The 26157-nt window shown below is 46.6% G+C and overlaps 2 protein-coding genes across 8 annotated transcripts; both read left to right on the forward strand.

Moving 5' to 3' along the window:
• The first annotated feature begins 136 nt into the window (after window positions 1-136).
• On the forward strand, window positions 137-10378 carry map1sa (microtubule-associated protein 1Sa). The gene is made up of 7 exons (XM_063466130.1): window positions 137-401; window positions 1472-1573; window positions 3639-3721; window positions 3894-4034; window positions 4123-7288; window positions 7484-7707; window positions 7784-10378. Exons 1-7 carry the CDS (start codon window positions 248-250, stop codon window positions 7937-7939), a joined length of 4026 nt encoding a protein of 1341 aa, XP_063322200.1. The 5' UTR covers window positions 137-247; the 3' UTR covers window positions 7940-10378.
• A 3434-nt stretch (window positions 10379-13812) lies between these two features.
• On the forward strand, window positions 13813-24481 carry palm1a (paralemmin 1a). Of its 7 annotated transcripts, XM_063466134.1 has the most exons (11): window positions 13813-13895; window positions 14319-14363; window positions 16619-16664; window positions 16975-17055; window positions 19712-19836; window positions 19927-19990; window positions 20306-20327; window positions 20396-20464; window positions 20600-20674; window positions 22739-22870; window positions 23591-24481. In XM_063466134.1, the coding sequence occupies exons 2-11, from the start codon at window positions 14356-14358 to the stop codon at window positions 24127-24129; spliced, it is 1161 nt and encodes a 386-aa protein (XP_063322204.1). In that variant the 5' UTR covers window positions 13813-13895; window positions 14319-14355; the 3' UTR covers window positions 24130-24481. The 7 variants fall into 7 exon arrangements, with proteins under 7 accessions (XP_063322204.1, XP_063322202.1, XP_063322203.1 ...); XM_063466132.1 differs by lacking the exon at window positions 13813-13895 and having other exon boundaries at window positions 14259-14363; XM_063466133.1 differs by lacking the exon at window positions 13813-13895 and having other exon boundaries at window positions 14260-14363; window positions 20609-20674.
• The last annotated feature ends 1676 nt before the right edge of the window (window positions 24482-26157 follow it).

Here is a 26157-nt window from a genome sequence, read left to right on the forward strand (position 1 = left end):
GCAGGCTTCAGTTTGGCGAAGACTATTCGACGTTTTGATCTTTATTCTTTAGGTTTACGAAACTATAAAACTCGTTTTTCCCGAGCTGCCCCTGAAAACACCTCTGACTTCTGATTGGACAGCTACCTGGCCGTCCATTCTCATTGGCCGACTGATGTGCCATTTAAATCATTTTCCCGCCTCTAGTAGCGGCGGGGTGGGGCTGTGGCTGAGGATGCTGTGACGTCAGCGGTGGACAGTCCATGCCATGATGGCGGCGGAGCGGGGCGGCGGTCCCGGCTCTCCTCCCGGATCTCCTGCCGGCGCCTCCCGGACTGCGGCGGATCACTCGGTCCTAGTGGTGGTGGGAACGCTGCGGCCCGCGGAGCTGCTGGAGCGGGTACTGCGGCAAATAGAAACAGGTGAGTTCTGGAAGTTCAGGAGAATAGAGCTGCGGGGCCGGAGGTCCCCACAGCCCTTCACAATAAAAGTCCGGGAGGCTGCTGTTGTTAGAATGAGCTGTGCCCGGTCCGAAGTTTTAGAGACTTTATCGCTTTGATGCAGAGAAACTTTGAACATAATTGTAAAGAGTAACTAACACCTCGTTTTATTTAACATTTATGAAACCTTTTCCGGTTCGGGTGCAGCTGTTTAACGAGTCCAATGTGCAGGTTTCTTTTTCGGGTCACTTTAGAGACTCTCAGAAACTGAGACTGATTCACACTGAGCTCTGTGACGAGGTCTAAGCTTTTTATTTCCGGATTTTACCCGGAAAAATAAAATGCATACTACTGAGTCATTATTTTATTTTTTGAAAATGCGTCTCGCCGGAAGTGGGCAATTGTGTTTCTTAATTTTCCGGACTTTCTGTAAAAGTAGGTTCACAGAAAACGAACAGAGCAACTGATCAGGAGGACAATTCGATATCTGTTCAATATGATTAATGCGATCTCTGATTCATCTGAAAGAGTTTTGAGTTCTGAAACACGCTGAGCTGATTCACTGTCTAACCTTCAGACTGATCACAGTCCACACACACACACACACTTACACTTGTCTCTCAGCCTGTTTATTACAGCTGTTTTATGATGAGTGTGCGTGTACAACCTCACTCTCTGTCCACTCGCACAAAAAGAGGAAGTTGTGTTACTAAATATCACTGACTTCCTGTTTGCAGAGGAAATGGTCTATCTGACAGTGATGTGGGGCTGATATCTGAGGTTTCACAGCCATAGCACGCCAACAACAAGCTGTATATGAAAGATGTAACCGCGGTGATTTCACCCACTGCTTCGTGGACTCTGTACAGACTTAGTTACCTGCTAATTAGTGACAGCCAATCAAAATCCTTTAATAGCACTTATTAACTTATTAACTGGAGCTCAGATTTCCTGGATGGCCTGTTAGTACAGTAACCTCACAGCAGCCATGTTTGATAATGTCATTAAAATGAAAATGTTCAGCTCTTTGTTTGTTTCTTATTAATGTCCAGGTGTGCGCTGCTGGGCGGTGGATCTGGACGTCTCCGTTCTGGATCAACAGCTGAAGCTCTTTGTGTCGAGACATTCAGCCTTCCTGTCAGAAGAAGTGCGAGGTAAGCCTGTATTGGGATTGATTGGAGGAAAGAGGAGTGGTCAGACACTCGGGGTGGATTTGTACCCGGGCCTCTTAAGCCAGTACCCTGTGGACCTCCATGTTTGATGTGTTCTCTGATGCTGAGCCTGGCGGCCTCGGAGGATTTTAAGATGCATAAAATGCTTTCGATCAGCAGAGGAAAGTCCCGCTGATGCCTTTATCAATAGCATCATTAATTTCTGTTCAGCAGGATGATGGCACACTGTGATGGGGTGTTTTAGATCAAATGAAAAGCAGTTTTGTCCTGTGACTTGTGCTCATAGCCACAAGCTGATGGCGTGAGGCAGCGCTTCTTTTTTTGTAAACGGGACCTCTGACTGAGGCGGCAAGGACAGCTTTACAGAAACTGTCAGCAGCTCAGGACTCTGCAGGAGGCGTGAAGAACCGCGAGTCCTCAAACACGGCCGCTTGTGTCACATGACCTGGAGTCTGAAAGAAAATCACAAGGACTTTTAGATGTGTGCAGGATTGTGAGGGTGACCAAACGGATGAAGGTTCGCACAAGTCTCAGACTGTGTGTGTTCCCTGAACCTCTGAAAGAAACCGTACTTCATGTTTTTGTTCCCTTTTAGCTGAAACGTTAAAGCGGGAAAACCTCACCGTCAGCTCACAGGAAGCTCTGTAACGGGACAGTGATCAGACATTAGCTGCTGAGTTTAAATTATTAATGTTCGGGGTGGGATGTGGGTCCATATCAGGTCATAACAGTTTAAAAACACCTGACCGTCTCAGTCTGAGCGATGCAGTTTCACGTGCAGCAGTTGTCAATTTCCTCTGCAGACGTTCTTCCAGCTTCATTCACTGAAAGATCCGAGTGGAGTTTTCTTCAGAATGAACAGGTTTCTGTGGATGCTGGTTACAGAATGTTCCACGTGTGTCGTTCTGAAACGATCGAGAACCAGTCACATATCACCTGTGACTGGGAGATATCTTTGTCACTGACAGGTCCTGCTAACATGGATAAACAAAGATCCATCCATCCATTCTCTTCCTCCTATTCTTTTTTGGGTTGCGGGGGCTGGAGCCTATCCCAGATGTCTTAGGGCAAGAGGCAGGGTACACCCTGAACAGGTGGCCAGTCTGTCACAGGGCTAACACATAGACACAGATACGTGGACCTCAGAGTCTGTTTGAGATAACCACAGATAGAAAGTACTTCTGGTGACCTTACTGATGGGGTATCCAAACTGAGCTCCCCTTCCACTGTGATGCGTGATGCCGAGCTTCCTGACACTCACCGTGACACAGAGATGATGAATATGAATGCAAGGTGAGGGGCAGCTCTCTGATGGGGAGTCCAGAGCAGAGCGGTGATGGGGAGGTTGAGTGTCGTCAAAATTCAGTGGTCATAATAATGATGAAGTTTTGAGGGTTTAAAGTTGACATTTTATGACTTTGCTGTGTTTTCCTTTAATTTGACCCTCCCAATCTTAACACTGGGTCTAAACTGAGGAGTTGAAGGCTCCTCAAATTCTGCTCAGCTCCTCTGAGGCATTTCAGTGCATCTGAAAGACTAACAGCTGATGGCCCAGGTGTTTACCCTCTGCCTCACCTAAGAGGAAAGTTGACCTGGGACAGGTCAGCGACTTAAAGGCAATGACCGGACAGAGGGTAAATCAGACTGTGGCACAGTTGATCCAACAGGACGAAGTGAAGTCATCAGTCTGAGGGGCTTTAAACAGAGACAGATAATTGGTTGTTCCATCCAAACACAAACACAGTCAGCTGAGACTCTGCTGAGCCGCCCGAAGACATACGCGCGCGCGCACACACACCCAGACAGACAGACAGACACAAACACACAGACACGCATGCACACAGATGATGAGCTTTAGTTTCAATGGATGTATTTTCAGTGGAACCTGGCAGGCAGTGTGGTGGGTGGATGTGGTCTTGAGCGATGTCCCGCCAATGAATGAGCAGCTGCAGCGCTCATGGAGAGAACAGGAGAGTGAGCAGGAATGACGGCAAACCTGAGGGAAGATCTCCCCCTGACACTCGTTTTTCCTGTTTGTGTGTTTCAGGTCAGCGGACTCTGCAGCACAGCGGGGACGTCCTGGACACGCAAGTCGTGGTGAATCCAGGCTCAGAGTTTGTTTCCTCAGAGGTGAGTCAGACGTGAACCTTTACAGATGTTTTCTCAGCTGTTGGCGATCTCTCGCATACACGGAGATCAGCTCGTATATCTGAGAATACTTCCTGGCTCAGTTTGCTAGGTGTGTGTCTGAGTATGTTTTTATTTCCTCTGAGCTGCACCGATGATGCATTTCCTGTTTCAGGTGCGGCGGCTCGTCTGCAACCCATCGCGCCGCAAACTGCTGATTCTCGCCGGTCAGTGTGTTGAGGGCAGCGGCGACATTGTACTGCAGAAAGGCTGCTTCTCCCTCAGCAACCTCATCCAGATTTTTTCTGACGAGGAGGTAAGAAAACTGTGTCTTTGTTGGTTTTGTTTACACACCAGGTTTAAGTACTCGCTGATGTTCGAGTTGCTTGACTCTGTGTCGACAGGTCGGTGAACTGCTGAGCTCGGCAGGCCCAGCGGTGAAGCCTAGCCTCACCCTCAGCTGTCCAGACTCTGGCCTTTGGAAGGAGCCGGCACTGGAGAAACACAATCTGCAAGACTTCATAAACATCCGGATCAACCCTCCCCCAGTCCTGCCCGAGATGGAGGGTTTGCAAGAGTTCATAGAGTACCTTTCGGAGTCTCTGGAGCCCGAGTCTCCCTTCGACCTACTGGAGCCCCCAAGCACCGTGGGCTTCCTGAAGCTGTCTCGACCCTGCTGCTACATCTTCCCTGGCGGGAGGGGTGACTCTGCCTTCTTCGCTGTTAACGGTTTTAATGTCTTGGTGAACGGCGGCTCTGACTCACGCTCCAGCTTTTGGAAACTGGTTCGACACTTGGACAGGATTGACGCTGTACTGTTGACACACATCGGCGTGGACAATCTGCCGGGCGTGAACAGTCTGCTGCTGAGGAAAGTTTCCGAGCAGGACGACGAGGCTGCCGGATCCCATCCCGAAGAGGACTGGATGAAAAACCTCATCTCCCCTGAGATCGGGGTGGTTTTTCTCAATGTTCCCGACAGGCTGAAGTTCGTCCAGGAAGATCCGAGCAAGCTGCGGAGCTGCGATCAGGCAGCACTTGCTCTGCAGCACCTGCAGAGACTGGCGATCAGACCAGAACCCCTGAACCGGCCTAATGGACCTAGCATAGAACCCGTTATCTTGTTCCAAAAGATGGGAGTTGGTCGTCTGGAGCTTTACACTCTGAATCCGGTCAGCGGTAGCAAAGAGCTCGAAGCTTTGATGCAGACTTGGCCAAACAATGGATCGAATGTGAAGCGCTCAGATCTTCCACTGCCGTGCCTTGTTTCCATTTGTGCTTTGTTGGTCTGGCACCCGTCCAGCCCTCAGGAGAAAATCATCCGTGTGCTCTTCCCAGGGTGCACGCCTCAGACCAAAATTCTGGATGGACTTGAGAAACTCAAACATCTGGATTTCCTGAAACTACCAGCAGTGTGTTTGAAGGACCTGGAAACATCCAAAATCGAAAAGCAACCAAAACGAGCAGACAGTCGAGAAAGCCTTAAGTCCCAGTCTAAGGACGTCAGACCCAGTAGTGCCTTACAGAAAGATAAACTTGGACGAGTGGATGCCAAAAAACAAGAGATGAAAACCAAGCCTAGGGTAGCAGCTGACTCTGTACCTAAAGACAGAAAGGATCCCGAAGAAAAGCCCAAAACAAAGGAACCAGAGGCTAAATCGAAGCCAGCGAAATCTGCTGAAAAGCTCATTCCAAAGAAAGAGGTTTTAAAAGAAGAGAAGAAGGAAGTGAAGAAGAAAGACAAGAAGGAAGAGAGTGGAGAGAAAAAGAAAGAAGCAACAAAGAAAGAAATCCCAAGTATGAAGCCAAAGAAAGACCTCAAATCTGAACCAAAAAAAGACGTGAAGAGGGACGTGAAGAGCGATGAGAAGAAGGCAGCAAAGCCAGCCATTAAAGAAGTGAAGAAAACCACAAGTGCAGCTTCAACAGCAAGTGCAGAAATAAGAAAACCTTCTGGGAAGAGCAGCACTCTGAAGAAGGATGGGACTCTTCCCAAGAAAGATACTTTGAACAAAGGGACGAAAGGCAAACCAGTCTCAAAGGAGCAGGAGACCCAGAAGGAGGTGGCTCGCTCTAAGGTGTCCACACCTGAGGACATGACGGCTGAATTTGAAAGACTTCGATTGGAAGATGAGAATGGGAATAGTGGTAAAAGTGCAAAGTCCAGGGGGTTGAATCCTGACGAAGTAAAGTCCAACGGGAACCCGACTTCCGCAGTAGAGAGTCCAGAGAAGTTTCGCTGCTCGGAGACCGATCATGACATGGTCACTGCCTCCTCACTGGTCGCTAAAACTCCAAAAGGTGATCTTAGTGTGAACTTTGATCTCACCCAGACCACATATGAGCCAGTGGACAGATCCTTGAAAAATGGACCCGATGTCTGCATGGAGGAAAAGACCCTGGAGCTGGTCTCTCCTGCAGATTCTGCCCCAAACAGTGCTGGACATACCCCTTTCTACCAGTCCCTCGAAGAGGACATTCGTGGCTTGGGCGAGGACAGTGGCCTTGAGGCAAGAGGGTCTAGTCTAGGCTTTGAGGACTACAATCAGGGAAGTTCATGTAGGACCTCTGACCTCAGCTCCCTGCCTGAAGGTCTGGAAAACTCCATATCCTCTCAAGATAAACAGTCCAGCCTTCTGACCCTCAGTCCTTTTAAGGACATCATGCCGGACTCCTCCCCAACCATGACCTCCATGCCGGCTGAGGTTGGCTCACCTCACTCTACAGAGGTTGATGAATCACTTTCAGTGTCTTTAGAGCAGGTTCTGCCCCCCCCTGTTGCCTCCCCCAAAGTCTGCGCCAACGGCCACGTTATTGACTTGGACTCCAGTTCTGGGATAGCCTTGAGGTCTGCCCATAACGGGTGCTGTGGAAACCGATCAGAGGACCACATCCATGGGATGTCAGAGGTCATCTCGGATGTTCCTCACGACGTTGACCTCTGCTTGGTTTCCCCATGTGAGTTCCAGCATCCCAGAACCTCGGAGAACCATCAGCAGCACGTGAGCCCCGGGTTCGCCACGGGAACCTCTCCAGACGTCTCTGATAATAACAACCACTCTCAGGATGCGAGCAGCAGCGACCACGCCTCAGCCTACAGTCAGGAGACTCCGCCCACATCAGTAAGCGGCACCCTGCCCACCACCACTGATTCTGATATCCCCCCCAGCACAGAGGACTGTCCTTCCATCACAGCTGACATTGATTCTGAAGATGATTCCAGCGGCTTCTTTCCACCCACCCAACCACAGGAACATCCTACATCACACTTTACCCACAGGGCAGGGCAGCACGACCCACCGCCAGCGCCGGTCAAGGACCTCCCTCCTCTACCGCCACAGCCTGGAGCCTGTATGGCTGACTCAGAGCCTGACAAGAAGAGCTCAGCCGGAAAGACAAAGAAACCGCTGCAGAGAATGTCGTCAGGGAGCACAGTGGCCCAGAATGGAAGGTCGAAGGTCGGCAGCTCCACAGGGTCCTTAAAGATGGCGTCCAGCCTCGATGCCAAGCCCTCATCCCGGAGTTCACTGGGTGGATCTAGAATTGGAGCTGCAAAACCTCCATCCTCAGGTATGCCTTCAGATTTTAACCCACACAGTGACCTGCTGCATGAAGTCACTGAGGCTTAACCAGGAAATCAAAAAACATGGCCACTGATTTATTGTGCTTGTCACAAACTGCCTCACTCAGAGTTAAATAAAGATAGCAGATCATAAAACCCTGGTTTATGATCATGGTTCTTTTTGTTTCTTCTTTTGGATCCAGGTTCCAGAGCTTCGGGTTCCTCCGGGACTGAGGGTTCTGCGGTCTATGTGGATCTGGCCTACCTGCCGTCCGGGACTGCCTCCTCCACTGTGGACTTGGACTTCTTCAGGCGCCTCCGCTCCTCATATTACATTGTGAGTGGAGACGATCCGGTGAAGGAGGCGGCGATGAGGAGCATCCTGGATGCACTGCTGGAGGGAAAGAGCAGCTGGCCGGACATCCAGGTTTGTGACACTTTCTTCACCTTCCCATCTGCTCACGAGCTGCTCTGTGATTGGTGTTTCTCTGGGCTTTTCTCAGGTGACGCTGATTCCAACGTTCGATTCGCTGGCGATGCACGAGTGGTACCAGCAGACCCACGACAGGCAGCGGGAGCTGTCAGTCACCGTGCTGGGCAGCAACAGCACCGTCGCCATGCAGGAGGAAACCTTCCCCGCCTGCAAGGTCGAGTTCTGAGGTCGAAGCCCCTTCCCCTTTGCCACGGTTGCACCCAGACCAGCGTGATGAGGAGGCTGGCTGTGAGCATGCTCAGTTAGAAACACTTTCTCTCACCTGTGTGACGACATTTTCTCACCTGCTGGATCAGCACCTTCATCTCACCTAAGAGCAAACATTAGCACGTAGCATGACAGAAATTTGAAAAACCGTGTGACAAGTAAACACAATGGCTTGGGCGAGGCACAGAGGTTAAAATGAATCAGTGTTTTAGAAAGATTTTTATCAAAGGAGCGTGACGCTGGCATGATGTGTCTGTTCAGTTAGGTTGTGTCAGTGTCTTATGATTTACTATTCTCTGTTTAGCCCCTTCCCCCACTTGCCTCTTCGTTTTAAGCTTATCTCGAGGCAGGGTGGAGGAGACCGACCTGACAATAACTCGCTGTTTTCAGAGCCGCCAATTAGATTTTTACCTCACAGGAAGCACGCTAGGTGGGGTTTATCTCTAAACTCGTGAGCTTACAAATGAAGACATGAAAAGACCACAGGACTAACGAATCAATCAGACAATCTGCTCTCCTTTTCTGTGAGGTAATCTTCCTGTTTTTGCAAATGGAGTCTTGCACACAGTCACGGTTCCAGGTAAAGCAGTGAAAACTTTGTAAATATAAGAGCTACGTGAACACACTGAAAACTAGGCGATTTAGGGTGCGTGGCATATAGGGGCAGGTAAAATGGCGACTGGATCAGAAGCTTATACACTGCGGAGAAAATGAACCGACGCCCCTTCAGTGGAGGCTTCTTTGTTGAGATATTAAAGTTTTATTGCATTTTAATGCAGGTCGTATAAACACCTGCTCATGTCTCCATCATCTGATCCTGGGCTGTGCAAGGCCCGTTAAGCAGTCCGGTGTGATGGTGGACGCGGGTCAGTCAGAGAACATTTGAAGATTCAAGCACGAGATCCAAAGGTTGATTCTGTCAGCGACAAAGAGTGTGAGGCTGTGACGGATATGAAATGAAATTTATTTTCGGTCAACAACAACAACAGATTATAATTTTACATAAAAGTACTCAATCAAACAGACATAACGTCAACGTTCAGGTGACATCAGTAAGGCTGATGTCATTAAAGAGCCTAAGGGCGACTGGTGTGATTTGGTGCTGTATAAATGAAACTGTATTAACTTAAGCTCCACCTCCTGGCCACCGTCGGCATCATCGGGGCAACGAACCGTAATCAAACTCGGGTCACGGACACTGAAGTCACCCTCAAATAGTATCTCACATTAAACAAACAGCCTTTTTTATTGTAGTTGTAAAATCAATTGTTCACATCTCTGATTGGTTCTGTCTGATGTTAGGATGAGAGTTGGTTAGCTTGTGGATGTGCTCCACTCCGTGACTCGTCTGACCTTTAACCTCAGCGGTGATTTAAGACAGACCTTGTGATGTCATCCGATTATCTCAGTGGGAACTTTCCTGTCCCTCAGTTACAGTAAAGCACACAGAGGTCACAGGACTGTGAGCGTGTGATTAAGTAGTGGCGTTTCGTTCCCGATAATCTTCAGAAGATTGTCAGAGAAACCGGAGATGTAGTGTCTCTGGTTTCCCTGATGACGGTAGTTCAACTTCCTGTCCTGAAGGTTCTGGTCCGGTTCTATTTCCTGCTTTGACCTCAGCACAGATCTTCCCCCGTTCTTCCTTGGTGTGCTCCAAGTACTACACTACCCACGAGCCTCAGAAGACATGTCTCAATACAGTCTGTGATCAGTTTGACCTTTGATCCCCTTCCTCGGGTGTTTCTCCCACCGTGAAGAGAATTGTGGGTCAGACTGCTACCAGCTGATAGGCTGACGTGCTGCAGTGCGCTCTGGGAAGTGTAGTCCTTCGAGAACCGATGGATTTTCTCTCTGACTGATTTTTGAAAGTCAAAACATTTCATCGGTAATTTATTTATTTAATTTAACATTTTTACAAATAAATCCTCAAACGTGACGTTTGGTACGAGCTGCTTGCCGTCCGTCTCTACCCAATCAGCATGGAGCTGATCGACCGTTAAAGGAGCAGCCCGCTGTGTTCGTCCCACCCAGAGGAGCGACTGAAGAACAAACAGATGAAGTTCAAATCCTTCTGTTATTTTATCTTTACAGTGAACATTTAGCTTTTAACTTTTATTCGCAAAGCTTTAAATTTATCTTCTTTTTTTTTTACCCAGGAAGTGATTTTCAGCTTTTGTTTGTTTGTTTTCTTCAGATTTTCTTCTTTGTGCCTGCAGACAATTTTTTAATCCAACCAATCAATGAGCTGGAAATCATGAGAGCTGAAAAAAATGTACTGATAATCTCAGACACACACACACACACACACACACACACACACACACACACACACCATTTGTGCATTGAAACACTAACTGCAACGATTGTCTTTCAAAATAAATGTCCCTTTCACACAGTGTATGCAGTGTTTTATTGTGAAAATCAGTGACATTGATCTGAGTTTAAATCAATCACTGCTGACACTAAACTCAATTAAACTTAAGCTTTCTGTTAAAGAGCAAGGTCTCGTAAAAGTTTGATTGTGTGCCAGTGAGTTCACATCCACTCTGAAGTCATGGTCATTGCTTTATATTCACTTCAGTTTTATTCATTTAGCACCGATAACTGTAGAAAACTTGTAGAACTATGAGATGATAAGTTGTGTCTTTTTCATTATAGTGATGTGGTTGTATTTAACGAGTCACTGTAAACCCATCAGCAGATGGACCGGAGCAGCCAGGCTATGAAAAAAGTGTAGGGAGGCGTGTTAACAGTCACATCCAGTGGGTGTATGATGCTGATGCTCTACCTCAAGTCACAACCGCGCAGACTGGCTCCAAAAGTGCAGCATGGCAGCTCCTTCAAGCGGGCTTCATTTTTGTACAATGGGAGGAAGTGCAGCCAGGTTCGCCATCTTTTCTAAAGTCACTGGTTAGCACCAATACACAGCTTCAAGCTGCTTAGAGGAATGATTGGACGATATCAACACCTGGCAACAGTGGGGACGAAGAAGTCCCTTTTAACAGGAAACGAGGCCCAGGAAGGGGAACACAGAGATGAGGAGAAAAAGAGAGAAGACAAATTTAAAGATGCATCAGTGAGGATGGAGGAGAGGCAGCGAGTGCAAAAACAGGAAGTTGTTAGAAAGAAAGAAAGCAGTCCTGCATGTTTAATATGCGCATAGAAAGACCTATCCTGGTCAGAAACAGCTCCAGGAGTCCTCACAGACATCATCTTTCTAAGATTTGTAGGGCCAAATATGATAAGCTTAGTTTTATCTGAGACAACTGGAAAAAAGTGGGCGGGGGGCTTTTGTATTTTTTATTTTATTATTTAAGAATTGTGAAAAAGTTTGTTTGTTTTTTTTTAGCGTTCCTAATCCGCTTTTGTAGAAATGAGAGGTGATCCAGGTCTTTAAGGCACTCGTGTATCATTTATCACACGATAAATGTGTAAAATTACAGAAGAAGTTCTGGCAATTCACTGCCCACACTGTCCTGTAATTATAAAATATAATGTTCTTATTCAAAGAAAATGTCCTTTTTTCTATGAACTCACTGTAAAAGTGAAAAAAAGAAGATTTCCCCCATTTAATTGTTTATCTGTGACTTAATTCCTTTGGTGCTGTATGAATGAGGCGGGCTCTTTATTAACAGGAAAACTTGCAAAACTAAGTTAAAAGTTCACAATCTGCGCACGGTCACAGTGTTGGAGCAGAGCTGCTTCCAACTGGTGACGTGGTGATATCAGCTGACTATCAGCCTTTATCAATCGTCCAACAGGAACAAAAACATGATACAACGTGATATAAAACAGGATGTGAGCACACCAATCCCAGCAGGGCCAGAACAAACCTGCAGAACAAATGAAGAAAAAGGAGGTTAAAGAAATGACAACATCAATGATCACCGTGGAAGCGTGACAGAAGCTCAACGGTGATAGTCAAAGGAGAGTCCTCCACAAAACCGCTGATTTTTCTCTTCAAGTTATTAGCAGAAAAAGTTCTGCATGCAGAGTGGTACTGATGGAAGCAAGGTGGCTTTAACATTACTGTGAAATTCCAACAGATTGGAAGGAAGCAGCACTCAGGACAGACCCTGAGAAGAGTGCAACAGGAAACACGTGCTAATAAAAAGCCAGAGAGGCCAACAACGGCTACTGATGATTCTTAGGGGCTCGCTTATATTACAACACATTAAAACACAGCCTGTATGCTCATATTGATGTAGCGCTCCCCTGGTGGCCTGTGTTGGTTGTGGTGCGTCAGAAGTTCAGCAGGGAACACCGTCCAGAGGTTTTCGTGAACTTTCCTACCATGCGTGAAACGTCTGCTTCCATCAGAGACGCCCTCAGATCTGATCAAGTGAAACCAAACCATTGTTTCCACTCACATTCTACCTCCTCTACTCAGAATAAAACCTTCTGCAGCCTCAGCTGTCTCCAGCACCTGTCAGACTTCAGAGTGACCTGAGCAATCTTCAAGCTCCGCCTGAACCTCCACTCCTCACACTGAAGTGATGAGAGTAGTAAAACTGTCAGTACAGTAAGAAGCGTGGTCTGCAGGAAGTTTCCGCTTTTAAACCCCCCCCCCCCCCCCCCCCCCCCCCCAACTCTTTCCAACCACCACTAGGTGTTGCTGCAGGATCACTGCTTCACCTTCCGCGTTAAATGAAGAGAAAATGAGACAAACTGTCCTCGGGATAAATGTCTGTGTCTTTAAACTGTACAAAAAACAAAACTTTCACACGTTCATTACCAAATATCTGGAGTGTCGACATAAATATGACATTATATTCAAAATGGTGATGGAATAAAGCATATCGTATTAATCTGCTGACATCACGGTGTGGTTACTCCACCCTTGTCGTGTCTGTTTCCAGTGTGTTGCCAAAACGTGATGGTGGGAATTTAAATGGTCATAAATGACTTTTTGACCTAGCCAGAAACAACATTCCTGTCCTGTCTCAGTTTTTGATAAAGTCACTTTTATATATTGCTTATTTTTCTATCCAGGTAAAAACTCCCTGTGAGTTTAGAAATGTGTTTTTCAAGCGAGATCAAGCCGAGAGGGCAGCAGAAACTCTAAGCAACAAAACATCACAGCTCTATAAACATATTTTAAGTGACATATGGGTACAAAAAACCCAGGTCATTCCTTTTTTATATGTAACCCCTTCATAAATCCTGTTCAGGCTGCTTACTGATATCAGCACAGATATTACATCTGTAAAAAAAAACCAAAAAAACAAAACAAAACCCAAAAACCATCGGAAATCACTTTCTGCACCGACACCGGCTGCAGTGAGAAGCTGCGCTCCTTCTCATCATCATGTCGCTTTCTGGCTGCAGAGTCACAGTGATGTCGTCTCCTCTCGTGTCTCTTTTCACGGATGGAAATGAGTAACTCTGATTCATGAGGAGGGCCGGGGCGAGAAATAAATCCAGCTAACACGGTCGGGTTTTGGCTCCTGTTTGGGCCTGCGGCCTCATCCTGGCGCTTCACGTGAAACACAGAATTTAAAAAGCACTCCAACTACACTGAGAGTAACTAAAGTATGAGTACTTACTGGTACTGGATGATAATTCTGGATTCATTCGTGTGTTTATCACTTTCATGATGTGAATGACTTGCAGGAAGCTTCATGAAACTTAAGCGCATGAAAAATGGATTCATATGTACGATAAATGATATGAAGGACGAGGAGCAAACATGGAGAGTGCAGAAGGAAGTACTCGTGTGAAGCAGAAGGCTTTGTTACCGAGTCTCATCCCGGTCTGACGTCCCAGTCTGTCCCCGTGACAGCTGCAGTAATAAAAATAATAAGTCATCATGGAGACCAGGAGCTCCACATCTTCATTCCGTCCACCTCACAGCTCTTAAAATCGATCCTCCATCCATCAGTCAATCAATCAATAACAGCCAACCAGTCATCCAGGTAAGTAAATCCCAAAAGGTTGATTCTGTCTGGCTAGTTTCAGTCATTGTGCAGAGGAACCGTTTATAAGGTCTGAGACCTGCTGTAAGCTGAAACTGAAGAAGTCACCTGGATGATGACGAAACGTTTCTCCCACTGAAAACGTCCAGATGAACAGAATCAACCTTTTGGGAATCAATAACAGCGTTTTTGCATGTTGGACTGATTTCAAAGTAAAAGTCTTCCTCACTCTGATCTCTTGATTATGAATCTGCAAGCACACGTTCAACTGTGACGTCAAAATCTGACCAAAAAAGGTTCAACATTCAAAACTTCTCCTACCCTTTTCTCCTTTCCTACCCTCCTCTCCTTTCCTCCCCCCTCCCTCCTGTCCTCCGTCCTCCCCGGTGGGCGGGTTTGTTTTCTCTCTCGGATGTGGATCAGATGTTTGGTTTTGCTGCGGACTGATCTGCCATCGGACATGGAGGAGTGAGTACACTTTATTTCTTCTCTCTCTTCTTTCTTTCCCTTCTTCTTTTTTCTTCTTCTGGTTGTTTTTCTGTGTTTGTGACGTATCTGAGACTCGTGTCGTCATCGTGCGGCATCAGGGCGCTGAGTCAGGACCGAGGGGTGGGTGGGGGGCTAACTGCACCAAACTGGAGAATTTGGGGGGTGGGGTGGGGGTGTCCGAGTCACCGCAGCGGCAGGTGATGGGTTAAAGGGCGTGCAGACCCGCGGAGTGATCAAACCTCTCTGTGCTCTACTTTCCCCTGCGGAAGCAGCACCAGCTCTGATCAATAATCAGCAAGAGCGTCTGTGATTACATATTGATCAGTTTCTATGTTCCTCATTTGAGCTCAGTCACTTCCGTCAAGTTGGACGTGTGAGGAGAGGGTGACTTCCGGCGGGATTCTTCACAATATAAGGTTTAAGCCCCTGTCCGATTGGTTCCGTTTTCTAAATTCAGCAAGACAGGCTCTTTAATGATGTCACGATGTCACTTACAGAATTACAAGAATTACCACAAAGTGTGAATTTTCAGAAACTATAGCATAAAACAAGCACTGACATACCTGCACAAAGTCTCACTCACTATGGAGTTACCATACACCTGCAGAGACGCACCTGATGGATGATTCCCACAGGAAGAGTCACACCTGGGAGCAGATCCAGGTGTCAGTTGGTGCTGAGATGAGTTCTGATGTTTTTGTACATCAGGTTTGAGGTTCATCAGATAATCAGATTTTACCTGATGCAGGTAAACAGGAAGCTGCAGGTAAATCATTGGTTTCTTACCACTTTGTGTTTTGGGAATTTTTTTATCTGTATTATTTTCCATCATGTTCTGCAGAAATCTGTTTTCTTTGTGACTTCTTCATTATTTCCTCCTGCCTTCCTCACAGCCACTTAATAAACACAGACTTTAGAAAAGACTGCCAATCAGAATCTGGGAGCTGGTTGAGTTTCATCCCAGCAGCTGTTTTATTTTGACGTGCACTTCCTGTGTGCTTGTTTGGTGTGCCTGTGAGATTGATGGAGCTGCTGCAGCCTGGTGGAGGCTCAGAGGCAGTAGTAGGATGTGGTGTCTGGACAAGGACACGGCCCAGATCAGAACCACGTGTTAGTGCCATATGTGGGACTAATAAAGGTTTATCTGATCTCTTATCTTTACTTTAAAAGGCTAAGCTGAGAGTACTTTTACTCTAACATGTAACTGAGTATTTGTACTCTTCTGTTTTTACTGCAAGTACTTCATCACTGCAGTACATGGACTTCCTGTCTGCCTCTAATGCGGCGTTTCAATTAAAAGTCACACACCTGCTGACTGACCGGAACCCTTTCCTCTCAGACGGATTGCAAACTGATCAATAATTAATATCATCCAATCATCAGTCTGAGCTCCTGTCCCATTACCTGCCATGCCCCTCTCTATAATACATCTCACTGCTGCTGAGCAGGCATGGACAAAAAAACAGAAAGAGCCTGAGCTTCAGTTTGAGCCTTTAAAGCACCTCCTCCTCGTCAGGGCGCTGTGTCTGAACTGGTTCCCAGTGGGCCGGGTTCTAGCTGCTGGTGTTGTCGGTCCTTGCAGTGGACTGTGGTCTCCATGGAGACCTTAAAGTGAAGCTTTTTTGAGGTGTCTGAGAGGAAAAGTTTAAAGTGTAAAGCATACTGTGTGTCCTCCAGAGAGGAGAGCTGGATCGAGCTGACCTCTGAACCCAGTGACCTCTGTCCCGATGAGTTCATGGTCTCAGCCTCCAGTCGAAGTCTCACTGAATAAAACATGAAGTCTACTTTGGGTGTGATGCTCCCATTAGACTCAGGGAGGAATCAGGGCGGGACTAACACCGCGTCTGCGTCTGGCTGCTCCTTGTTTGGTGAACTCTGGTTTGCTGAAGCTAGACCAACCAGCCGCCGCCTGAGGCCTCGCACTGCCTTCAGCTCCAGCAAACTGAAGAGAGGGCAGCCATCTTTACAGCCAAGAACTGATGACTCACCGCTGTCGAGCGCTTGTTAGCTGATCGCTTCAAGACTCTGCTGGAGTGTGTGTGTGTGTGTGTGTGTGTGCGTGTGTATGTGTGAGATAGCTAGTCAGTGTATGAATGAGTGTGTGAGGCTAAAGTGTAAACAGAGCTGTGCATCGAGCATCTATGTATTAAGCATCTATGATTCAGTGATGTCACAGTGATGTCACAGTGATGTCACAGTGACATCATTAACCTGTCTGTCTGTCTCTCCCTCAGGGTGAGCGAGGTTCTCTATCAGCAGGATCGACTGCAGCTCATTGTGGTGAGTTTACTTACAGTCAGTGAATGCAGCATCTCCAACACACCTAGTATCAATGATTCAGATGTGTGTGTGAGACAGAGACACCCCCCCCCCCCCCCCAGTAAGTTTTATTGCTCGAAGTTATCAATGTTGACTCTGAATTTTAAACTTTATTTAAACAAACACGCTTTTATTTTATTTCAAAATAAAAGCCCACGCTAAGAGAGTGCAGTCAGTAATCAGGTTACCTCAGTGGATTACTTCAGAGCAGAAGTGTGATTGGATTATTGATCCCAATCAGCAGCTGGTTCTGTTTTCCGTAATGCCGCAGGAGAAAAGGAAGTGGCAGACGGAGATCGAGAACAAGAAGCGTCAGTTGGAGGACGACAGGAGGGCGCTACAGCACCTGAAGGTGAGCCCACCACTTCCTGTTTCCTGTTCTGTGTAAAGGTCAGGTGCACTCAGAGGTGAGCAAGATGCTGAAGCCTTCGTATCGTTCTAAATTGTGCCGCTAGGAGGCGTGAAGACGCAGAAACACGAGTCAGACTCAGACCTCATGTCTCTGAGCTCTGAGTCTGTTCAAGCACGTAAACAGACTGCTGCAGAGATCCAGGTCTGATCCAGGTCCGATCCAGGTCTGATCAAGGTGTGATCCAGATATGACTCAGCCAGATCCAGATCGGATCCAGGCCTGATCCAGGTTTGATCCGGGTCTGATCCAGGCCTGATTATGGCAGGGGCGTGGTCTCTGGCTCCGCTGCAGTGGAGGGGTGTTGCAGTGCACTCAAGGGGCTTTGCCAGGACGTCTGATGGGCAGGTGGAGATGATTGTGTTAACGAGGTCTCCCTCCCTCCCTCAGGTCCCACGCCGGGACCTGAGACGAGTCGGTGTGGAGTTGGCTACAAAGCTGACATTGATGCCAAACCACAAAGGAACATTTTTGTGCACTAAATAAAAGAAACCAAAACCTGAATGCTCTGGGGGGTCCATCTCTTTCACACTGATGTTTTTATTCATGTCCTTGTTTCAGATGGTCAGTGGTCATTTCCTGTTTTATTCTGATAGGCTCTGTTGAGTTCTCTTTTGCGTTCCTACTTCCTGTCTGCTGATGATGTCCTTGCACTGTTCCTGGGTCAGCACACTTTTCACAGTCCTGGTTATTCTAGACTTTGTTTTGCACATTTTTGTAAAATTTGTAATATTCAACACTATTCAGAGCGGGTCTTCCAGAGAAGAACTGTGCACTTTTATTGGATAAATCAGTCTGTGTTCCTGGAAACACGATGCTGTTTTAAATCGCTTCTTACTATCAAAGCTGCAGCACCATCCGTCCCTCCAACATTTGTAGATGGTGGCCCGGGTGACAGGTTAGAGTGCTTCAGGAATGTGGACCAAAGCAGTCATGTAGTTGAGCTGTGGTGATGTTCAGGAGTCTAAAATAAGTTGAGCTCACAGAGTCATAATGAAAACTCTCAGAACCATCGCTGGTCTTCTGCTTCAAAGAGACTCAGAAACAGAAACCTGTCGTTCAGTTGTTGAATATTCCAGACTGAAGTGCTCTGGAAAATGTATTTCTGCCAGTAAATTCTCTCATCTATTATTGATCTTTGATATGAGATCATATTTCATTAATGACTCTTATCAGTTTGTCTTTCACCAGAAAAAATAAAGAGTAACTCTCTCTGGCTCCTACTCCTGCTGGCTCACTGTGTGTCGAGTCGTTCAGGTATTCAGAGATTCAAGATGCACAAACTGAGAACAGCTGCAAGGTAAAAATATCTGAGATCAGCCAATCAGCACGCAGGTAGGACAGAACCGCCAGGGCTATGTGAAATAGTAGCAACTGTTTTCCTGATGAGGAGGAGGCCGCAAGTTCAGAGAGCCCGAGCTCATCCAGATAGTTTTATTCAACTAAAAGGATCCATTCAGGCTTCACGCGTTTATTAAAGGGACACTCAGACGTCCTCCTGATGGACGTTGGTCCATGAGCACCCCCTGCTGTCTGTGCACGCCTGCTTTCGATAATTAGATACTAAAATGTTTTTATTCCATTTTCACTGTGTTTTCTCCTTTGAGGACACGATGCTGATGCTCTCCAATTTCTAGTGTTGTGTAGCCAAAACCACAAAACAATAAATCGATAAAGATTTTTTTTCTGCCAGCATATGAGCAAGTGTGTGAAACGAGCAGCTTTTTAAGGTGCTGATTAAAATCGTTGAGAGTTTGAAAGACGACCCGGCGAGGATGAATCCCACTCAGAGCCGTGCAGCTGAGTGTCTGCTGCTGTCAGCTGCAAGGGTTTAATGAGACGCTCAGAATGAGACGCTCAGAATGAGACGCTCAGAATGAGACACTCAGAATGAAACCAGAGTTCAGGTTAAATATGTAAAAATCTCTGATGAATCCGCTGGTTTAGTTTTAACCATGCATGGGGATTTTTTGCAGACTGAAGTCTGATGTCCAGGTTTCCTTCCTCGTGCTGCTCTGATCTTCGTCTTGCTGGCTGATTTATTTAGTCTGGAGCTGCTCAGCCTTTCTGACACTTTTTAACGTTAAAGCTTTCAATTCCCGAGGCTGACAGATGCTTTGAACCCTCTGATCTGCTTTGATTATTCTCTTCATGCTCTGTGGATGATGACACATCTTCCTGCTAGAGAGTCTTCCTCACTTAGCTGGAAGTTGTGATGAAGAACAGGATCCCCATGTGTCTCCTGTGGACTTTCAGGCCTTTATCTTAATTGTTTTCTGAGTGGATCAGAGTGCCAGTCTGTCCTCTCCTGATGATCTGTCAGCTGTTTGCAGTCAGAGGACTTCCTGTCTCACTCACAGCTTCCAATCGAACAGCTGGACTCACCTGCACACCTTCGACCTGCCTCCTTTACAAAGAAATGATGAAGGAGTGACGACGGCTTCGGTGGTGGGCTTCATAGTGAGCAGATCATGAGTGAACTTTAAGCACATGTTTCTGCAGCTCTTCTTTTCATAAACATTCATGAACAAATATGAATTTGATACGTGGCTCCTCACGTGTTAGAAGGAAGCTGTCATCTGTGTGACCTGTGCTTCAGTCAAAGGCTCTGAGGGACCGCTGGCTGCTGGAGGGAGCCTCTGCTGGACCCGAGCAGAACGAAGTCCGTAGACAGCTGGAGCAGGACGAGGCCCGGACCCGGAGCCTGGAGGAGACCATCGACAGGTCTGAGCCCGAACATCCAGGAAGGGTGGCCTTATTCACTGTGGGATTAAAACCATCAACTGTGTGTGTGTGTGTGTGTGTGTGCTGTAGGCTGCAGCAGGAACTTGTCGGCCTTGAGACTGGATCTGTCTGTCAGACCATAACTAACATTAAGGTGAGTGTACACGCGCGCGCACGCACGCACGCACGCACGCACGCACGCACGCACGCACACGTTTTCTAATATCACTTTTTTTCCTTTCTAAAATCAGCTTTTCTGCTGTCCTCATAGGGTTAATAGATCATTTGAACCAAATTAGGTTGGATTACATGGGTGAGCCTGTTGGGAGGGGGGTTCGCTGGCAGGACTGGCTTACTTTGGAGGTTTTTTCATGTTTCTGTTTCCTGTTTCCTTCTACTTATTGATGGAGGATTCCTGTTAAGACTCTTATTGTGAAGATAAACTTCCTTTCTCTGTTTGTGTCTCCAGGTGTCATCAGGACCAGCTTCAGGTAAATTTCTAAATTTCTCTGTCTGTTTTTATTCGTGAAGCCTTTGTCTCATGTTTGTCTCTGATCAGCTGTAGAGGTCAAAGATCACGAAAGGCATCAGCAGGACAGGGCTCCACTGGCAACTCAGGTGATCCAAGGTGAGACTGTGCTATAACTGTAATCAGATCTCAGTAATCAGATTACAGTGATGGTGGAGGTAAGTTGTTGTGATAACCTCACTGTTAGTTCTTTCTCTGCTCTGTCTTTGTGCCTGGCCCATTTTTACCCACGAGCCCCTGCAGAGGTCAAAGTTAACAAAAGTCCTCGACTGAACAAACCCAGAGAGGCGACCGAGGAGATGAAGAAAGGTGAGTCAGAAGTGACCACACCCACTCTGCACCGACCTGACGGGGGTCGTCTTAAACTGGTGAATTGAGCTAGTTTTCCTCAGGTGGGACATGAAGCTCACCTGGAAGTCACCAAGTCAGGAAATAGATCCAGAATATTTCCATGGCTAAAGATTAGCTCACTGGGAGGAGGAGATGGCCATAGGCCCTATGGCTGAGAGCAGCCGGAGGGTTGACGGAGGTCTTCCCCTGCTTTCCTGTCTGTCTTTGATGCACTGTCTAATAAAGCCAGTAAAAGAATAAAGTACAGATGAGATCAGCCATGTTGTTTCCTGACTTTAAGAGTTTGCGTTTGGTGCTCCGTGATGAGGTTCGAAGAATCAGTAAAATATGATTAATCGCAGCTTTCAGTGATTTTAATGAGTCTGTTATCATTCACCCTGCAAATGTGTAAGGTCAGAGGTCATAGAGTGTAGACACGTGGGAGGAGAGGGGACATCGACCTTAATGTGTCTCTAACAGCTGTCTTCCTGTCTCTATCTGTAAATCCGTTTTAGGGGCACGTTAACAGTGAATTTGTGTGTTGGCTGGTGTGATGGGTGTGTGTGTGTGTGTGTGTGTGTTATTGTGTTGTTTCCCTCATAGTGTAGGATCTGCGGGAGGCTATTGAAATGAATCATGGGCTAAATGAATGTATGAAGCTGTGGGAGTTTCCTGGCACTTTGCTGGTATTTAAGGCTGAACAGAAGCAGGTCTGAATCTACCCCTGGCATGACTGCAGGGGTTTCCACGGGAGATGTGAAGGTATTTGGAAAAAGACGATGTCGGAGCCAGAGTGTGACCGCTGTGTCAGCACTCAGTCCATCCTGAAGGTCGAGTCCTCACAGCAACTGTCAACATGCACATATTAAGTGAAGCTTGAAGCGTGTTAGATTAGAAACATCAGTAGAGCTTTCACATTCTTTCCCTTGACTTTAATAAATACATGCAGCCTCACTCAACATGCAGAGAGAAAATCAGAGTGATGCACATGTACTCAAACAACGCAGCAACAGAGGAGGCAGACTCTGACCGTACGAACGTCAGCAACTCGGCTGCTGGTCACAGATTTCAAGTTTCAGGAATAAACTCTCGCAATAACCTGAGCTGCATCCAAGCTCCTCTTCCTCCACCTCCTCACAGTGTCCCTCAAAATCTGATGGAAAACGTCTCCCATGTACACTTATGGACAAAAGTCCTGAGTTACACCTGTTAATCTGTGAATCAGTGCCACAGGTGTATTAATCCAGCACCTGTGACCTGCCTTTATCTGTGGTGCTAACAGGACGCCACTGTTACAAAAGTCAGTTCAGGAGAATTCTTCCATCCGCCTAACCATCTGTTCTCCCATTTATCAATCCATCCGTCCGTCCGTCCATCCATTAGTCTATTCTCCCATCCATCCATCCATCATCCATTCATCCATCCATCCATCATCCGTCCATCCATTAGTCTATTCTCCCCTTTATCTATCCATCCATCCATCCATCCATCCATCCTCCATTCATCCATCTATTCATCCATTCATTCATCCATCCATCCCTGGCATTAACATCAGCAGACACTGTGCACCAGGAGCTTCATGGCTGAGCAGCTCCTCTCAGGGTAATGTGTGGGTGCTGGTGTCCATTTAGTGTATCTGATCCTTGGGACTTATCTAAGTTGTGGTTGTTTGCAGCTGAAATGTTTTGGTAGTTCAGTTATTTGAGGCAGCAGGAGAGGATATACACACTGTACCAAAGTCAGTCTGGATGATGCAAGCAGAGCCTCACATATTCCTTCTGGTCATCAGACCCTTCTTTGTTCTGCATGGTTATGTCATGTCACACTAATAGAGCTGTACTTTTGCTATTGGACGGTTACCCTCACCTGGGCTGCTTGTTTATGACCTGCTGCTTTCTGTGTCCTGACTCTTCTCTTCTGTGATCTAACCTTCTGTCTGCTGCCTTCATCTTTAGATCCACAGCAGCTCATTGTGTCTGTTGTGTTGACCCTCTCTGACCCTGTGTAACCCCATGTGATCCCTTCTAACCCCTCCCAATCCAGCGATGTACTCGGTGGAGATTAAAGTAGAGCGGGACAGAGTGACGGGGGAAACCAGGGTTCTGTCCAGTAACACCAAACTTCCTGTTGACCTCTCTGACCAAGGGGTCAAAGTTTACGAAGATGAGCAGAAAGGTGATGTTAGCAAGTAAACAAGAAAAAATAAATAAAAACAAAGCCGGCTTTACGAGAAGGGACCTGCTGATGCAATAACTGACTCTCAAAGGGCTGATTTCAGCTCTGCTGTGCGCGCATTTATCTGAATCTCTTCACAAGCTCATGGACTGTAGATGATGAATCACTCATTCTTTTTTTCTTAAATTATTGAACTATTTGCCCTCACAGTCTTTGCTGAACACCTCCACATCTTCAATTCTGAAACTCTCAGCATCTCTGGGAGGACCTCTGAACTCCACTCATTACCTGCCAGATGTTCCACCAGGTATTTTCATAGCATTACACACCTGCGTTACACACCTGTGACAGGCTGTTGTATCCTGAGAGTTTCAGATCTGAGGGTCATTCCTGCTGAGTTCCTGCAGTGGACATTTTATAGCACAGTGTGAGGAGCAGATCCACGTGTCTGGTTGTTGCAGCGCCTCCTGCTGGAGGTTTGCAGGTTTTCACAGCAGCAGTTTTCCTTCTCCTAAAGCCACAGCGGCCTCAGCCTGCCTGCATGATCAACACTCACCTGACAGTCAGGTGGTCACACCTCATCACTTTCAGCTCCAGCTGAAGGAAGCTGATGCACAGGTGTACTCTGTGACATCACTCAGTGAGTCTTTATTGGTCCTTCAGCTGGAGAGCATTCAGATGTCGCACTCTGACCCTCACCTGTGTCTTCCTGTCTCCCAGTGGTCCATGAGCTGAATGGTGAGGATGTCCACCTGCTCAGCTCCTCTGAGGTTGAAGAGCTCATCCACAAAGCTGATGAGGCGTCGATGATGTCACAGACTGTCACCACTGTGACATCCCTCCCGACAGCAGAGGTTCGGGAGGAGTTGGGGCTGATGCGGTCCAAGTCGCCGCTACCTCAGGTTCCAGTGGAGATCACAGGGCTAGAGGCCAAAGTGGGTGGTGAGCCGAGCGTGGCTGAGGCGAGCACTGAGAACCCGGTTACCATGGTGTTCATGGGATACCAGAGCGTAGAGGATGAAGACGAGACCAAGAAGGTGCTGGGGCTGCAGGGCACGGTGAAGGCCGAGCTGGTGCACATTGATGACCCAAACGGGAAGACATCAGGGGGAGAAAAGGAGGCGGATCCACCTCTGCCCACCTCCAAGGCCCCACCAACCTCCACTAAACCTCCAATGGCGATACCAGTGGCAAGCAATGGGGAGACGGCAGGGAAGGAGAAGGAGAAGAAGCCGTGTAAGTGCTGTAGCATCATGTGACCTGGTGACCTGTGGGGGGGTGCCGCCTTGAAACTTAGCACGCAAATACAAAAATAAAAAGGACTGAAAACTCCTCCCATTGCTCACAGCCCCCCCAACATCACTTCCTGTTTCTTTCTTCAGGTGTATAAAGCCTCTCTTTACTTTTTCTATTTTCTTGAAGCCTTTTTACTTTTTTACTCTGCACGTCTGTACTTACATGTCTCAGTGTTAGCATAGCCTCAGTGTTAGCCTCCGCCTTCGCTGTGCCAGGATGTTTGTAGCTCCTCCCCCTCCTTTCTGTGAATGTATTATTATATTTATTAGAAGCTGTCTGAGTTTTTAAAAGAAGAAATAAAATGAGCAGAAACTAGTCTGCTTTTGTGCCGCAGCCTAAATTCTTCACCTCCACCTTCTATATGGACCAACAAGTACCTCTCTATCCCTCAAGGGAAATGATTGTGTTCGAGCAGCAGGATAAAGACGGTCCAGTCTACAATAAATAAACACAGTAAAAGTGCCACGGGCACTGAAGGCTGTGTAAAATGTTACATATATGGCAGTGAAAACAAACAAAGACAATAAAACTGGGCAGAGTAAAAGATTGTGCAAATTATAGCATTAATTAATGTGTACACTATAAATCTGATAAACAGCTACATGAAGGTTTAATACAGAAATGCATGTTTGGAGTCTTATACCTGACAGGTCTGTTCACCTGTCCTTGAATGAGGTCTTATCCTGCAGACTCGTGCATGGCTCTGTGTGATCAGGTCAGTCTGAGAGGTTTTAATCCAGCGCTACTCAAACCAATGATCTTTACAGGAAACAGATGAGAGCTCGAAGCTGCTGTCGTCTTTATTGAATAAAATTAAACGTTTTAATTGTTGATTGCTTCTTTGACCTCTGAAAGTTTGAAAAGCATTCGCTGATCTTCATCTCTGTGGAAATCTTTTGAAGCGTGCTGCATTGAAAGTCTGACATAACCTCAGAGGATTCACTCACACTGGGCTCCATCAAACTGCACTCACAATCCCATCAGCTGTTTTTGGATCCACCCGCTGAGTCAGCGACGCTCACCAAGAGGATCCAACTCTCACAGCTCAGTGACTGGACTGCCACACACACACCCTCATACACGTCACTGCCAAGTGTAGCAGATTTCAAATGGTAGACTGTTTTATGACGACAAACAGGGACTGGATGCAAAAATGGCTTTATTTTCTAAGCATTTTCACAGCAGCAGGCGTTTCTTAATCCCAATGTGGAGTCCATGCAACTTTGGCCCACAATATTTAAAAACATAAAAATATCAAAACAATGGTTTCTCTCAACAGCCACTTCAAAATCAAGTGTAATAGCGGGGTAAAACTGAGACAAATATGAAGCAAAGTATACTTCAAAATAAACTACTGATAATCACTTATAATATTTAAATCCCCACTAAGATGGATCAATTACAAAACACATATTCATACAAAAGTAAATTTTCCCAACATGACTGAAAATACTATTTAGCGTGCAGCCTTATATGACAAACTCATTATACACATAAAACAAAATCTATACATGACTCTAACATTTAAGTCAAGTCAAGTAGAGTTTTATTGTCAACCCAACAATATAGACTCAAGTACACAGTGGGACGAAATATCATCCTCCTAGATCAAAGGTGCAAACTGTAAAAATAAACTGAAAAAAATAAAATATAAATATATACACAACTATACAGGAATAAGATAAAATAATAATTAGAAGTACAACAGTGTTGTACTTGAATAGTAATAGAATAGGAACAGAAAAGAACAAGAATAAATAAGTACAATAGTACACAGACAGAGTCAAACAGTGCAATACAGCATAGTGCAAGTATCGGGAGTGAGAGGACAGTGTTATGTAGTCCAAGAAGTGTGTGGAGAAGAGAGTCCAGTGTCGAGGAGGGCAGTGTGGTCCTCAGGAGCCAGACTGCTTGGGGTGGGGTGGGGGGGGGGGGCTATTTACATATGCCTAAAAGACAAAATGCAGCAGCAGACCTCCCTGTTTAGCACA

Source organism: Pelmatolapia mariae, linkage group LG23 (assembly GCF_036321145.2).
Source record: "Pelmatolapia mariae isolate MD_Pm_ZW linkage group LG23, Pm_UMD_F_2, whole genome shotgun sequence".
Taxonomy (NCBI): Eukaryota; Metazoa; Chordata; class Actinopteri; order Cichliformes; family Cichlidae; genus Pelmatolapia; species Pelmatolapia mariae.

Coding starts and splice junctions, on each gene's coding strand:
- map1sa (XM_063466130.1), top strand. CDS start 248: ATGATGGCGGCGGAGCGGGGCGGCGGTCCCGGCTCTCCTCCCGGATCT. Junction 3,722..3,893: donor CAGAGTTTGTTTCCTCAGAG/GTGAGTCAGACG, acceptor TTCCTGTTTCAG/GTGCGGCGGCTCGTCTGCAA. Junction 7,708..7,783: donor GCAGCTGGCCGGACATCCAG/GTTTGTGACACT, acceptor GGCTTTTCTCAG/GTGACGCTGATTCCAACGTT.
- palm1a (XM_063466132.1), top strand. CDS start 14,308: ATGTGGATCAGATGTTTGGTTTTGCTGCGGACTGATCTGCCATCGGAC. Junction 19,837..19,926: donor CTGGAGGAGACCATCGACAG/GTCTGAGCCCGA, acceptor TGTGTGCTGTAG/GCTGCAGCAGGAACTTGTCG. Junction 22,871..23,590: donor TTACGAAGATGAGCAGAAAG/GTGATGTTAGCA, acceptor CCTGTCTCCCAG/TGGTCCATGAGCTGAATGGT.